Below are 16,416 nucleotides of genomic sequence, written 5' to 3'. Positions count from 1 at the left end.
AGTCTCAATTCCACCATTCATTTCCCACTGGCTGAGAAATCTCAAAGAGAGCTTCCAGCAGGACATCATAAAAGCTTGAAGTCTCACCAAATTTTCTTATGGCAACCTTTTTAGCACAGCTGGAAGTTTTGAAATGTGCATTTTTACACAATGGCCAGTTCTTAAATAGTAATGCTTTCCACCCTACTACTGCCTCCCAGCTCTATTGCACTTTAGTCAAAAGCTACTTAAACTCAGATATTTTTTCCTTCTTCTCAAATGGCTTTATTTTCCAATGGCTAGCCTACACCCAGTTCTGAATTCCAAGGGAAAAAACCCTCAATTTTTTCAGCAGAGTAGGCTCAACTGGAATTAAAAACACAGGGACATTCACTCTGCCAGAGACTGCTTGAATGACCTTGGACAAACCATTTATGTGCAGATATAAAGATAAGCAGGCATTTTATTCCCAGTGGAACCAGTCTGGGCTTTACTATCTCTGTTCCCCATCAGTAAAGCATGGATAATAGAACTTCCCTACATCAGAGGGGTGCTAGAAGGATAAAAGCATTAAAGGCTGTGAGCTGTTCAGATCCACAGTAATGGGGCCATATAGCTGCCTTAGGAAGATCAATCTAAATATAAGTATGGCTTTGAAGACAAGGGAGTAAAAAGAAGCAGCAATCAAGTAGCCGACAGACATCATTTGTTGAATTCATGCTCACAGTATCTGACAGCAATAGAAAAATACTATTATTGTTGTCATTTTTACTTCACAAATAGAGAACCAAGATGGGGGGGGGGGGGGGGGGTAAAAACCAACCAAAAAACCCAAACCAAAGTTCATCAATATCAAAGGGAGTTTTCCCATGGATTTTAATAAATATTGGATTCGGGCCTCAAAGGGGTCATACAGTTTATGGCAAAGCCTCAGTGAAATCTTAACCAGAGTCCCACTTCATTTACTTTAAGTACTCCTTGCAGAGACCATATTGCTGTATCTAACCACATGAACTCTATTGGCGATCTGACCTACCTCTGAAACTGACTGCTTTGAACAAGGGATTGAACTGTATGACCTCCGGAGGTCATACAGTTCAATCATACAGTTAAGTTTTCAACTTAAATTATTCTATAATTCTCTGATCTCAGAGACATGTTTGCATATGTTTAGACCTTGCCTAGAAAAGGTTGCTATCCCAATGGAAAACATAATTTGTTTGGGGATTAACCTTAATGAATATTTGAAAACTTCTTGCTGTGCCCCAACATGTCTAAATCTTTTACCATTACAGTCCCTGTAAAAATAAACAAAGATATCTCTAGCACCTATTCATGTTGACCTAATTTACACATGTCTTCAAAGTGACATGTGTAAATGTGATTTTGGTGGTTGAGGCCCCTTCCCTGGACATATTCAAGGTAAGGCTCGACAAGGCCCTCAGCAACCTGGTCTAAGTTGGGGATGTCCCTGCTGACTGCAAGGAGGTTGGACCAGATGACCTTTGGAGCTCCCTTTTGGCCTGGACCATTCTATGATTCTATGCTTCTATGATGAATTAGCAGACCTTCCCACACTCACAGTATGAAGAACTGTATAGTTTAGCACATGTTCATGATACCTTTTACCTCTAAAGGTCTGAGCTGAAACACTCTAGTTGTGTCTTTCAGCTTTCATATAAAAGACACATAGAAGAACATTTATCTGGGAAGCTATTTGATTAAAATCATTATGTAGGTGCAGTATGGTTTCTGCAATAACTTTCTCATTAACAGTTCACAAGAAGAAAATGGCATCTATATACTGAAAGATTAGAGAGCATCCAAGAGTGATATACTGGGGGAGATGATGGGACGATTAAATCAGAAGAGTTAAGTTGACATTAACTCTCAGGTACAAAAGCTTTCCTAAAGAAGCACAGCCTTTTACAGCATTTCTATGGAAAAGACTTAAGTCTCCCGTTGTTTGGTGGTGTGTTTTTTTCATAGAAAGTCATTCCCTTTATTGAATTCATAAGTTTACAGTTTCCTTGGGAAATTTAAAGTCAAAATCTTCTAATATTGTGCTCTAGCTTTCTTTAACAATCCAGCAATGTTTGCAAGAGATATTGGCTGGACTCTTCTGGTCACTGCAAGGCTCTTTGCTGCAGGCTCACCCTAAATACTTATTGCTTAGAAGGAAGGACTATCCCCCAGAAAAAGTTCTCTTGAGTGCATTATGGGGCACCTTTATCAGTCAGTGGTTTTCCTCCTTGTAGCCTAGTAAAGCATTAAGGAAAATGGAAATGAGGCATTTGGGATGAAGATGGCAGCAATTAAGCAAAGTTTGACTATGAATTGCACATGGTACACATTGCACACTGTCTCTCCATCTTCTTGCATATTTTCTTTTTATAGATTGTATTTTAAGCCCATGCAAAATCAAAATAAGGGTGGCTGCGATGTGACAGATGAGGACTCAAATGTCAAAAGCCATGATATGTAACAAATTTCACATTGCATCACCAAGCAATGCTTCATTTTCAAGGCCAAATCTGTCTTTAGGAAAACTTAGTAAATGCATATCTGAAATTGTCTCTCGCTAAGCCTAATGAAGTAAGAATTCTCAAATGTTCCACATGGCACAAAATGTTCAGTTGCCAGCAGGCAAGTCCCAGTTCATTCTGCTCATTCCTGGGAAAATTTGTGAGAAAGAGTACCTTTACTTTGCTCTTGCTGTCCCTCCCTTTTTCAGAAGTGTCTTGGAGGTGCCTGGAGCCTGTCTTATGTTCAGATATCCTCTTTTTTAAAGCAAGAGCCAAATGGGTTGATCTCAATGGTTCTAACCAGGCAAAAAAATCTGCGTTGTTCACTCTGCCTTTGTAGCAGGCTCACACCAGGAGTTGTGATTATTTCAAAACATGCCTTTTTGTAGATTCCTGTCTAATCCAAGACATGATTTCTGTCCTTCCTAAAGTAATGATTCGCATCAGCAGCATTTGCTGAGTTTGTCAAAGGACATAGCAGCATATTTTTTTTGAGGTAACTACATAGTACCTGCTAGTCAGTTCTTCTGAGACAGATGCAGTGTGGAGACTACAAGACTTTTACTTCAAGGTCATGGGCTCAAATATAGTAACCATGTCCAAAAAGTAATCTTGCCATTGCTGTTCAGCACTTTGACAAAATGAGGTGATAGATACACTTTAACTCCCATAAAAATTGTATTTCTATTTCTCAGACTCAAAAAAGGACAATCAGTGCTTCAGCATATAGAGTAAATTACCCTTTGTGCTTCTACCAGCAGTTCACTTAGTTTAATTAATTAGGGCACAGACATTTAAAAAAGACTACGTCTGCTCTCACTGACATTAAAAATAAATTTCCATTAAGGAAATCCATGATAGGCCTTTCTGGGTATAAGTGAACACACAAGTAAGCCTTGGGCTCAGATTTAAGTTTCTGAGTGACATGAAATTAGTGTTTATGAAGAAAGAACAAAAAGATACATGATTGTGCTTATGATCCCATTTTCCACAGTGCTGTCTTTTGAAAGAAGGTCTTCTGAGCCACTCTTGCTACACAAAAATCACACTTGATTTCTCTTTGATTCCAGTTCCTTGTCCTGTTAGTTATCACTTACTATGTCAATTTGCTTATAAACTGTTGAGCAGCTTAATTTGGGGCTCTAGAGAATTCTTGGTGAAATGGTGAAAATTAATTTTATGGTGAAAATTAATTCCTCATTACTGAGATATTAAGACTTAAAATTGCTTTATTTAAAATCATAAAACTAATGTGCTGTGTATGGCAGAGATGCACAAAGAAACAGCAGTAGAACAAGATGTCTGTTTTCATGACTAAGAATTAATCAGCAGATAAATAATGTTCATACCATCAATAAAGTCTTAAAAAATACAGCTCCATGTTAGACTTAATGACAGAAAGTGTTCTGATTGCCAATACATGGGAAACAAGAAAGCAAAAATGACACAAAACTTAAAGATTTAAAATTGCTTCCCGAAAATATGGATAAACTTAATATGTGGAGAATGAATCGTTAGGTTACTCAAAAGCTTAAGAATATAGCCTTGTCACCCTCCCTGCTGAAATCATCCAAAGGTCTCCATTACCAAGAACAAAAATGCAGTGCCAAAATGTCAGAAGAACAAACCAAGGCATCAGCAGCATTTCAGTGTCATTTTACAGGCCAGTCAAATGCATGGAAAGTTTCACAGCATAATAACCAGGTCAGAGGAAGGCCACTGATATTTCATGTGACCTTGCTTTAACACAGACTTTGGAACTTCACCAAGTTGCTTCTCTAACCGAGGACTGTGTCATGTAGTGAAAATAACTCTTGGAAAAAACATTTTGTCATGATTTAAAGAGTTCAAGTGACAGAGCGGCCTTTAATAAGCCTTCACAGAGGTAACCATGTCATAGTCACAGATTTACATCATCTGTTCAAGAATTCAGAGTGGAGCACAAATTGTTCGCAGGCAAGTTATGCAGGTCTCTTGTTGAGAACAGCAGAGGCCTCACTTTCTGAAAGACATAAAGCATGCACCTGAAGCCATATAATAAAGCAATCTGTACCTGTGCTAGTGGGATTTTTGCCAGAGGGATTGGTTTTGGATTGGGTTGGGGTGAGGGGTTTTTTTGTTGTTTTTTGTTTGTTTGTTTGCTTTGAGGTTTGAGGGTTTTGTTTGTATGTTGGAGTTCTTTGTCTGTTTGTTGGGGTTTTTGTTGTTTTGGGTGGGTTTTTTGGTTTTGTTTTGGTTTTTTACATTTCAAAGCATTTCAACAACAAACCTTAGTTCTTATTCATTAAAAGCTTACTCTGACAAAAGGCTCCTGGAATTGGCCCTTCATTTGACTTTTTCAAAAAAGCTTTCTAAAGTACTGTATCTTAGACTTTTCAAACTATTGTACCATGAGAAAAAGAATTCATTATTTGGTAGGCTTTACCTTTTGCACATTGGGGCAAAACGATGTCTGAAAGGCACCAACAAATCCACCATTTGTGTCAGAGCTAAAAAACTGGAAAGGCTAAGACTAGGAATGTTTACAAAGGGTTTTATAAATTCAACAAAGATGGCAAATACTGTAAATCAATCTTTCAGTTTTATATAAGCCTTCTTGCAGGAACTTGGAAACGATTCTTTGTCTGTTTTATAACATCCCTGCCAAAATCTCATTAAAAACATGACTACAGCCAATTCCTACACACTTTGTGAAGAGCAGATGTGAACCCCTGTAAGGCTACTGTTTTTCCAGTGGCAAAGCCTGTTTCCTTTCCTATGTCTCTTTTTTCAGTTACTAACAGCCCAGACAATCTTCTCAAGACAGCCACTATGTTCTCCCTTGCATCCAACAGAGGACAGAGATTCTTCTTGGACCTCCTTTTGTTGCTAGCATAATTTATAGAAGGATTTCCTGTTCTCTTTAACAGCTGAAGCCAAATTAATTTCTAGTTGGACTTTGGCCCTTCTAATTTTCTCTCTACATAGTCACACAACAATTTTTTAGTCTTCCTGAGTGGTCTGCACCTCTTCCAATGACCATAAGCTCTCCTTTTCTCCCTAAACTGCAACTAAATCTATGTATTCAGCCAGGATGGCCACCTTTTCCTCAGATTCATATTTCAGTACATGGGGATAGGGACTGCACCATTTAAGACTCCCTTCTTTTAAGAATGTGCAGCTTTCATGGCCTCCTTGGCTCTTCAGAACTGCCCCCAAGGGAGTCTGTTGACCAGTCTCTGAAACAGGCCAAAGTCTACCTGCTGGAAGTCCAGGGTAGCCCTCTTCCTCAACAAATGAGAACTCTATCAATAATGTTGTGATCTATCTGCCCAGGATGGCCTCCAGCCATTATACCCACCCACAAGTCCTCCTTTGTTTGCAATGCAGTCTTCTGTGTCTGAGCCAATTTGATTCAAAGCAAGTACCATTGCAGAGGAGGGACTGGGGATGGGTACCTCATGGGTCAGGCCAGGGAGGACTGACTTGTAGACTGTTAAAGGTCAACCTGAACAGTTGAGACTGGATGAAGAGAAGTAAAAAAAGTGGTGAGGCAAAAAAAAGATAAATTTCTTAATGCCTTCCTAAACCAGATAATAACCAGAGTGATTTTCTGTTGCCATGCAGATAGTGTGCCACTGGACCCTGAAGTCGCAAAGGCAAATGCCTATGGTTTCACTGGCTGCCTGTCCTCTGTTCAGTACAACCACATTGCTCCCTTGAAAGCTGCCTTACGGCATCCAAGCATTGCTCCTGTGACTGTCAAAGGCTCCTTGACTGAATCCAGCTGTGCATCCACAATGGAAGCTGATGTGAACACAGTAACCACAATATATTCCTCATCAGGTATGTCCTGTGAAGAGGGAATGGGGAATTTAAGGGGTACTATACAATGAGGTTTCTGGGTTTTTTGCTGAAATGCAGTTGTGACAACTGGGAACTGGGAAGTTGTTTTCTCTCGCAAAACTAAGAGTGTTGAGGATGGGCATTAAAATTTGCCAAGGTCCCTTTAAAAGTCATTGTACTAAAAAAAAGTTTTCAGGATAAGTTCCTAGATTGCCTAAAATATGCCTTCAACAACAACAACAACAAATTCCAAAGGTATAATAGAAACAGCATTGGAAGTGTGATTATGCACCTGATTTTCCATTCCTGTGCACTCTAAATAGTTCCAGTGCTGCAGATCTCAAAGGAGAACATAAATGTTAGATAGCTTCTTTTTCCCAGTGGTGATGAAGTAATAGGAGTCACACAACAAACAAGTCAAATTTCTTCCTGCCCTAGTAGAAATGAACAAAACCTCCTTGAATAAACCCCTCGACACATGTGCATGATTTTCATTGATTGCTTGTACTTTATTCTCTCATGTTAAAGAGAAGGAGCACTACTTGAGTGGTACCAGCAAGATGATCCAAATAGTTAATTTATTTTTTTTTTTTCAATCCTGAAACTCTCCTCTGGGAATCTTAAGTAATTTTCATATGTGAATTTGTATGCAGAGAAGGATACTCAGAGCAGCTGGAAGTGTTGTCACCAAGAATGAAGGCAATCAAGTTGCTGCTTTAGTCACCGGTAGATATGGCAGAATTCTTAATGACCAGAAAGGGATACAAATTAAAGGCTATTTTTTGCCCCTTGACCTGTGAAGCCACCTTCTCTTTTATGATAGCTAATAAAACTAAGGTTTAGACAATAATATGATCTCTTTGACATTTGTACTTGCATCAAATCCTCGTTTCCTGCAGCTTCTGCATAAGATATTCAACAGAAAACAAATGATGCTATTAGCATTCTGCATAGAGAAAAAGGCTGCTGATTATTCTGTGGAAAGCGGCTGCCAGTGTCTGTGTCTGTGCTGTTCCCCACCTCCCTACTTTCTTCTCACCACCCAGAGTTATCCAAGGTATCTGCTCTCATGCACAGAAGAATGTCTTAAAATATTGAATGGGCAGTGATACTGAAAATATGACCTTCTTGCCCTGTGATTTGTTACCTCATTGATCTAATATTTCTAAAGAGGTTGAACACAGAAAAACCTGATGCTGAGAACTGCAGGACAGAACACAGAGTGTAGCATGTTCGGAATTAAACATTTATAGCTCATAATAAGTTGCACCCAATTGTGAAGGTTAAGTACTGTTACATCAGAAATGCACACTTATTATTAAACTTCATGCCTGTTTTTGCCACTCTCTGCTTTAAAATACTATTTACTCTCATTGTGATGAATTAACTGACGCTATTGTGTCACAAGTCACCCTGGATTTGATTAAAGCCTGAATAAGATTTTTCAAACAAGTTAGTTCTGGAGACTTCATTTCTTTCTATGCTGTAGTAAGAGCACTGGGTGGTAGATTCTTGTTGAAAAAAAAAATCCAATTTATAGCAAATTATACTTTGTATAGATGTACTTGAGAATTACATTTATACACGGGAAAGGACACATTTGAAGAAATAAAAAGAAGACAGAGTTAAGGATTAGCTTTCAAATTTACTGCTCATATCTCAATTCCTCAGTCCCCAATTTCTCATTATTTAGTGGCTGAGAAGAAAAATAGAACTTCAAAGTTGACTCTGTCGATTTTCTAATGTACAGATACAACAAAAAAGCCCTCTAGGAAATCTCTCTTTAAATGTGTGAAAAAAGCTTTCTATATTTATAACATGAAAACAATTGAAGCTCTGAAAACAATTGAAGCTCTTTCCTTCAGAGAGGAATACTTGTTGTCTTCAAGAGAGTTTCCAAGCAGACAGATGTGGAATAAAATCCATTCACTCACAGCTCAGTTATTCATACACACTGTTTCTGATTAGGAAACATAAAATAAAAGGTGACTTACTGTGGTTTTGATATTTAACAAAGATCTGCAAATCGCTTTCTTCCTTGCTGAGGTACATGTAGAGGTTTTGGTATTCTGAACTCTACACTGATGGCATAGACATAATAGACTTTTCTATGTTTTGGGGTTTGTTTGTGGTATGGGGGTTTTTTTAATATTAAAATACTGTAAATGCCAGAACAGATTTAGCTGTGTGAATGGTAGAGTCTTAAGCTGTCTACTCCAGCTAAAGAGAAGGTCATCATGCATTGAAAGTAAAAAGTGCCAAAGACTTTCATGAATCAGAAGCTACACAGAAAAATTTTTCTTCTGAAAAGCAGCTTAAACATTGCAAGCCCCTGTCTCACTCTGCTAGCTGTGCTGCACCTGGTATTTCTAAACAAGGAGAAACTGACAAGGACAGCCAGGACTGTAGCAAATATGAGATGGGAGAGATCAAGATCCTGAAAGGAAGGTCAAAACCAACAAACCAGAAAGTATCACTGGAACCCCAGACTTGAGGAGAACAACATTTGACTTGCTCATGGACCTGCTTGGAAGAATCACTCTGTCGATAAGAGGACTCCCAGAGAGCTGGTTCAAGGATCACCTCCTCCAAGTTAAAAAATGATCCATCAGAATGAATGGGAAATGAAGCAAAGGTGGCAGGAGGCTCAGAAATGCTATGGAGTTTTAATCTTTGGACATATTCAAAACCCAAATGGATACAGCTCTGAGAAACTAGCTGCAGTAGACCCTGATTTGACTAGATGATTTCCAGAAGGGCCTTCTGACTTCAGCAGTGCTTCCAGATGCAGTGTAATGTCATCAGTTTTATTTTAAAGGAGAAGGATGTCCTGTAAAGATCTCATAAGAGACACAGTATTGCTTTTCCTGAGTTTCAGAGTTTATTGTGTTCCCACTGGAGATGGTTCTGCCATCACATACCATCTGCTCTTCTGTAACAAACATTCCTCTCCTTATATCCTGATTTTATTTCTCAGGCAAAACATAATTCTTAAGGCCTGTGTCTGTTGGCCTCCATTCTGAAAATGATCTCCAACATTTGTTCTGGTTTCCTTTCAGTGCTTAAATTCTGGTAACAGTTGCCAAAAACCAGTGGAGCTTTAATAGCATTTATTGTCAGATCTTACATAATCTTTTAGGCATGAATGATGTCTTATTTAATTTTTAAGGTAGAAATTTAATTTCATGCTTTTTTCATGCATAGTTAATAGTCTTTCATGACTCTATTTACTAATGCTATGCACCAGATACCAGCTGGAGATTTTTCTCTAGTATGGAAGGATTAATGTTCAACAGATGTGAATTTTTACTGTAACTATTTTCACTTGCACCAGTTGAGCACTGGGGTAGAAAATACCTTACCAAACTTCCAGTATCTGAACATTAAATCATTGTGAGGCTAAAACAATGATTATTCCCCTACTACTTTGTGGAAAGAAATAGACAAATAACGTTGTCTATCTTTGACAGCCATCTTTAGGCTATAAAGTATCTGCAGTTTTTTTCCTCTGTTTTACTAAATAAAAAGAACCTAAGTTAATAATTTTGATTTATTTAACTATGAGATACTGAAAAATAAAGGAGATGAACCTTCCCGTAATGTACTAAATTATGAGCTACCTGGATCTGATTTTTTGATTTGGCTGTGCTTTGATCTCAGGCTCAAAGGCTTGAGATTAGGCTAAATAACCCCCAGATTTCCCTTCCAACCTAACCTTTTCCAGGATCTTATCTTTATTTATGTGTAAAACAACAACTTTTATTCCCATCTCAGTCCCACACATGTATTACATTAGATGAAGCATTGTCATGACCATTTATTTCTTGGCAACATCACTATATGCACCCAATATCCAAGCAAGGGGCCTCTTATAAGTCGGTCTCAAACTCAGTGGCCAAATCTATCATTGGAAACCACCATTCACATTGATAACAAGTGTATGGGAGTTGGTCAGTTGGCCTCAGAGGTTCCTTTTATGCTAATAGCTCAGTCAATGAACTGCAGAACTGGGGAACCCTGACATTTCAGTATGTGTATTATCAATGAGAAATCCTTCTGCTCCTAAAAGTAGCAGTAGAGTTGCACCTTTTAAATCATGACAAACATGAAAAGACTGTTGGCTGCTTCTCATCTTTGGGGCTAGTATCAGTGATTTAGAGAATAAGGAAAAAAATTCCCCCTTATGAAACTAAATACTGCCTCCTGATACACAAATACAAAATTACTGCTTGTTTCAATAAAGAAAATCTTGGTCAATGAGATACCAAAACGTAGCTGAGTCACCTAATAAGGCAAGGCTGTTCTATTACAACCAACCTTCCAACGCCAGATTTCTCACTTAGGCTTCCACCTCTTTCATCAAAAAGATCAGTTTGACAAAGCAGCATAATATATAGCACAGACAGTCATCTGTAACTCTCACATACATCCTCTGTATAATAGTCCGGAAGCTTGTAAAGGAGGGAAACAGAGATAGGAATCTCATCAAAGGAGAAGGTAAACGGAAAGGAAAAATAAAAAGGTGAAAGTGCAGAAAAGGTGGATTCAACTAGCAGTAGAAAACAGCATTTTCTGAAACTTACAAGACTAAAGTAGGTACACTGCTGTAACTCCAGGGACTTCAGGGAGGTCTTGACTTCCCAGGTTTATAAAACTGAATTTGAAACAGGCATCATATAGACTCCCTGGCCCAGTGTTTTGACAGTAGCTATTTATAGATAGGATACAGGAGTCATCCAACATTGAGCAACTTTTAATATCGGATTTCTGAGTCCTCCTCCTCTCTGTTTTGAATCCAATTTGACCACTGCATTTCTGCAACAGAGACAAAATCATCCCTTCCAGGAAGCTATGCCAAGCAGAGACTGCTTCTCTTTATGGAATTAAATTTGACTTTTGTATCTACATCTACAAACATAGGTTGGATCTAAGTTTGTCTACCCTTCTTTTCCTTTTGATTCTTTCTGATATTGTTTCTTAAGATAATTAAAAAAAAATAGAAAGAAAGAAAAGAAAAAAAGGTTCTGAGATAAGTTCCCAATGGGTTATTTAGTTAGAATGTCTGTCTGATTCTTTTGCCAATAAACTGAGAGAACCATTTCAGATGTTACTGTGAGCCTTTCTATTTCATTTTAAATATGCCCTTAACAGGCTTTGCTCCTGAAGATGTAGAAGAAAATTGTCCTGCAAGCTCACTTTATTTTTGTCAGAGAGCTTTCTGGTTTGATTCTTCAGTCCCCTAAATCACATCTTTTGAAAACAGATTAGAATTCATGAGTGTAAGAGGATGCTTAGAATTCATGACTGTAAGAGGATGCTTCTATCTAAGCCAGAGGAAAAATGAATATAGTTGATATAGAAAATAAGTTCTGTTTTGTTTAACCAACTGCAGATCCTTTTGGGAAGACAGATGAAAGAGAACCTCTCACCAATGCAGTCAGAAGTGATTCAGCTGTGATTGGAGGTAAGTTCATTTTTAAAGATTACAATTGAAATATAATTCTGTCAAGGCAGTGTCTATCTGACTGCTTGAGTAGGGCATTTGAACAAGTTGAGTTCCAGGGGTCCCTTCCAATGTCAGCCGTGCTCTGATTCCATGTGATTCTGTGATCTAAGACTAAGTTAACTAGTAACTGTCTTACACACCACTCTGAGGGGAGCCTCAACACAATATTCACAATATTCCAGTACCTGAAGGGGGCCTACAGGAAGGATGGGGAGAGACTGTTTGCAAGGGCCTGCAGTGACAGGACAAGGGGCAATGGCTTCAAGCTAGAGAAGGGCAGATTTAGATTGGATATCAGGAAGACGTTCTTTGCCATGAGGGTGGTGGAACACTGGAACACATTGCCCAGGGAGGTGGTTGAGGACCCTTCCCTGGAGATATTCAGTGTGAGGCTCAACGAGGCCCTGGGTAACCTGGTCTAGTTGGGGATGTCCCTTCTGACTTCAGGGAGGTTGGACTAGGTGACCTTTGGAGGCCCCTTCTGGCCTGGACCATTCTATGATAATAATCTGATTTTTTGAGCTCGCTTTCTGCAAGCTAGTGCTGTCGTGGTGACTTACTAGGTTATGTGGAAGCATTTATATACTAGGGAAAGTTGTCCTCATAGCTTCATGTATGGTTTTCATATCCCTTTAAGAATTGGGAAGGCAAATTATCTCTGTTTACTTTATAGGATGCCCTGTAGGGAACTGCCTTTGATAATATCTAGAAGCTATAAAGCAAAGTATACAAGGCTCATGCAAGGTTTCCAGAGATAACACGCAAGAAAATACAACAGAGCAGGAATTTGAATGAGCATACAGATCTATCTTTTTGAAAACAAACACACTGACCAAACTTTACTTCCAATGAAAGCAGAATGTGCCTGAAATTAGAAGGTGAATTACATCAATGCTTGCTGCTATAAGTCTTACTTAAAGAGACAAAATAGAAATAAAAGCTACTAGGAAAGGTGTGATAGAGGCAGATAATTGTGTACAGACTGAGGTGAACTGATCTGTCATAGCCATTAGCTGCTGTGCATTGGGAGTGTATTTTTGAGGTCACTGGGGGGTTGGATTTGGGTTTGTTTTATACTCTTTTTATCCTTCCTTCCTATTTTCCCCCTTTTCAGGTGTAATAGCAGTTGTGATATTCATCATCTTTTGCATCATTGCCATCATGAGCAGATTTCTCTATCAGCACAAACAAGCACATCGAAGTAACCAGACAAAGGAGAAAGAATACCCAGAAAACCTCGAGAGCTCCTATAAAGCTGACATTGACTTGCAGAACACAGTGAGCGAGTGCAAACGGGAATATTTCATCTGATGGACAATGCAATTTCTTCTTGCTCTTACTCCCCTAACCTACCTTCCTTTATTCCTTTTTTCCTTCCTTTTTACTTTTTGTAGTTTTCTTTTAATCATTCATTTTTTGCTGACTTTCAGTTGGAAAACACCGCCCTGTACAGGAAATACTGGTAACAGTCACAGTGCCTCATTCTCTACACAAAGAACCTGGCAGTCAGAGTTTACTTCTGCAGCTCAAGAGACATGTTACTCCACCCTGCACAAAATAAGATCCACATGCACACCTGGTTTCTGCTATGGGTTCCTGGATGTTTCAAAGTCCCTACATTTGTTTCTGGTTTTCTCAAGAGCCATTTAATTCATCGCTTTTACGTTAGAACTGGACTATGTAAAGTAGAGGTAAAGTAGCTGAACACGTAGCTTCTACAGATACTGGGACAGGATAGAGGGAAAGAATGAGACCAAAATGCCTGATTTATTTTCCAGGCTTAGTAACAACAATCATAAAGGACTGGCCAAATTCTCAAATGATATGAATTGATATATATCTATTGATTTCAATTTTGTTACATTAATTGATACTAGCTAAGAAGCTGGTATGAGGTAAGGAAAAATAAAAATGCCCTCATTAAGCTCCTTCCCCCAGCTTCCTGTCCTTTTACTGTAACTTTTAGGCTTATCAGTACTTTTCCAACAGTATATGTATTAACAATAAATGTCATTCCCATGCACCTCTTTCACCTCCATCTCATAAGGCTGACTATGTAGACCCAACATACTCTAGCATAACTCTAGCTGAAGCATGGAAAATAGTAGCTTGAATCTCCAAGGGTTTTAGGAAGCTGCTAGGACTTAGGTGCTCTATATTTGTCTGAAATGTTAGAAATGCAACATATAACTGTTCATGCCATATGGAGGATTATCACACGCTGAGGTTAAACGTTGTTGACATTGTGGCAAAGAAAAAGTACACAGACAAGCAAAAAGCAAAGGTAGTTTAATCTTAAACATGATTCATGACTTCTATCAGTTCTTCTAAAAAAGAAAAAAAAAAAAACCAACTACACAGCATCTGCTCCCCCCCCAAAACTGCATGAAAGATTGATTAGTATTTCCTCTTTGTAGAATTTGGAATATCTTCTCCAAAGCTAAGTAGAGAGAGGTCTGAGGTGGTGTCTTAAAAGGTTAATATTTGATCAACATTGTTGACAAAGCACAACATTAGGGAAACAATATTTTTTTTTCAATTCCCAAGTACTCTAATTTGAATCAATCTTCTCTCCTGTTTCTCTGAAGTATTATGTCCTTTCCTGATTGCGAACAATGCTGAAGACTCAAATCTTGCCCATTGTACTTCTGCTGCATGGTTTCAACATGAGACTGAAAAAACTTCTTTTCAGTCACAGACATCCCGAAAGGAAAAATAGACAACTCCTACCAAGGGAGGTTTTTCACACCCTACTTGTTTCTGTGTGGCATACTGCCTTCTCAGGGCTTCTGAAAAGTATGTAGTATTTGCTGTCACACTTGAAGAGTTCTGTTAGGAATGGAATCAATCCAACAGCTAAGAAAAATTCCTGAACTCCTGATATGAATTAGTTCAAGACAATTAATTGTGTAGCTGAATCTCTTTCTTGGCCTTCTATACCATTCTGCAGCCATCCTGAGGTTTCTGCCTCATGATTCTTTTTACACAGATTAGAAACAGAGAATCACTGCATGAGTTAATAACCTACAGCAAACTAAGATGAGGTTACACATGCTGTTTTTCCAGGTACTGCCTTGCAAAGGTATGCTGCTGGTTATTTTTCTGATGAGCCGAAGGGACAGACAAGGAAGAAAAAATAAATGACAGTCTGGATCTGGTGGTTCCTTGCCAATTCTTTTGGAAGACTTCGTGAGAAGCAGTGTCTGATGCTGAGAAAGCAATCTTGGAATGATATCCCTGGCATGTGGTTTACAACAGCCCTCTTGCTTCATGCTGATTGGTTGCGTGATACATAATTACTTGAGAGTGTTTCTGAATGATGAGATGTGTAGTGATGGACTCATTAGCTTTCATTTTCCACTTTTCAACGTAGACCTCTTTTCCCATGTATTGCAAAACATTTCTGCTGGGTTTTTTAAATTGTTTTATTGCTTTTTAAATGTAGGAGTCTCCTTTTTTTCTTTTTGCTACCATTCCAGATAACATTTTTCAGTACACACAGGGGACAATACCTTTTTAAGTATAAAATGTTAGGATTTATTTCAATGGAAAACATGAAAGTATAAAAGAATTGTTTGGAAGCATTGCTTGGAGTTCTCTTTCTTCTCCCAAGACAAATTTTATAACAAAACTGAGGGGCTGGCAGAGAGATACCAAGTCATTTAGTGATATAGAATCATAGAATCAATAAGGTTGGAAAAGACCTCAAAGATCATCAAGTCCAACCTGTCACCACAGACCTCATGACTACTAAACCATGGCACCAAGTGCCATGTCCAATCCCCTCTTGAACACTTTCAGGGACGGTGACTCCACCACCTCCCAGGGCAGCACATTCCAATGGCCTACAACTCTCTCTGTGAAGAACTTTCTCCTCACCTTGAGCCTAAACTTCCCCTGGCACAGCTTGAGACTGTGTCCTCTTGTTCTGGTGCTGGTTGCCTGGGAGAAGAGACCAACCCCCTCCTGGCTACAACCACCTTTAGTATGTGTCTTCTGAAATTGATTTTGACAGGCAGAGATTTTTAGACTATGAAATTTGTAAGTCACTTAGATATGGATTTAAGCACTGAAGATTTCTGTTTCTCAGAAATTACTTGGCAAATAACAGCCATACAGACAAAGATATTTAGTCATGCAAAGTCTGAGTTGGATGCTTAGAAGGACTGAGAACTCTGGTGTCTGGCTATAGAAGACAAATTAAGACTGTCTGTCAGAAATCTAAATCCCACTAACTTTCCATGAGACGTAGGCTACCACCTGAGTGAAGTGTGGGCTTTCAAAGGAATTTAGTCTCCTAAGGATATGTGTCAATGCTTAAGTGACTAAGTAGGATAAGCCCTTGACTCAAATTAATTTCAGTTGGATTTCTGCTTCACCCTTGCTGTGAAATGTTTTTTAAAACTGCAAGATACTTAAATACTTTTGAAAGTTCAGTCTCATTTCTCTTTTGGAAATAAAACATTCGTCCTAAGTAAGTCACCTATGTAATTTGCAGTATTTCATCTGTTCCTATTCACCGTTAGAGACAAGATGCTGTGAGTGTTTTGAGAAAATTTTTAACAGGTTTACTTCTGTTTC

General features: G+C 38.6%; 1 protein-coding gene across 1 annotated transcript in view; it reads left to right on the top strand.

Annotated features, from left to right (window-relative positions):
* Positions 1–15,256, top strand: part of CNTNAP5 (contactin associated protein family member 5) — a 303,945-nt gene extending 288,689 nt beyond the window's left edge. The window contains exons 22-24 of the mRNA XM_054176017.1: positions 6,111–6,329; positions 11,722–11,793; positions 12,950–15,256. Of these exons, the coding sequence (XP_054031992.1) occupies positions 6,111–6,329; positions 11,722–11,793; positions 12,950–13,146 (488 nt within the window). The 3' untranslated portion in view covers positions 13,147–15,256. The remainder of the gene's footprint in view (positions 1–6,110; positions 6,330–11,721; positions 11,794–12,949) is intronic.
* The last annotated feature ends 1,160 nt before the right edge of the window (positions 15,257–16,416 follow it).

This window comes from Dryobates pubescens, chromosome 2, assembly GCF_014839835.1.
Source record: "Dryobates pubescens isolate bDryPub1 chromosome 2, bDryPub1.pri, whole genome shotgun sequence".
Classification (NCBI taxonomy): domain Eukaryota; kingdom Metazoa; phylum Chordata; class Aves; order Piciformes; family Picidae; genus Dryobates; species Dryobates pubescens.
The sequence above is the reverse complement of the archived record's forward strand: the minus strand, read 5'-3'. Positions and strand labels throughout refer to the sequence as shown.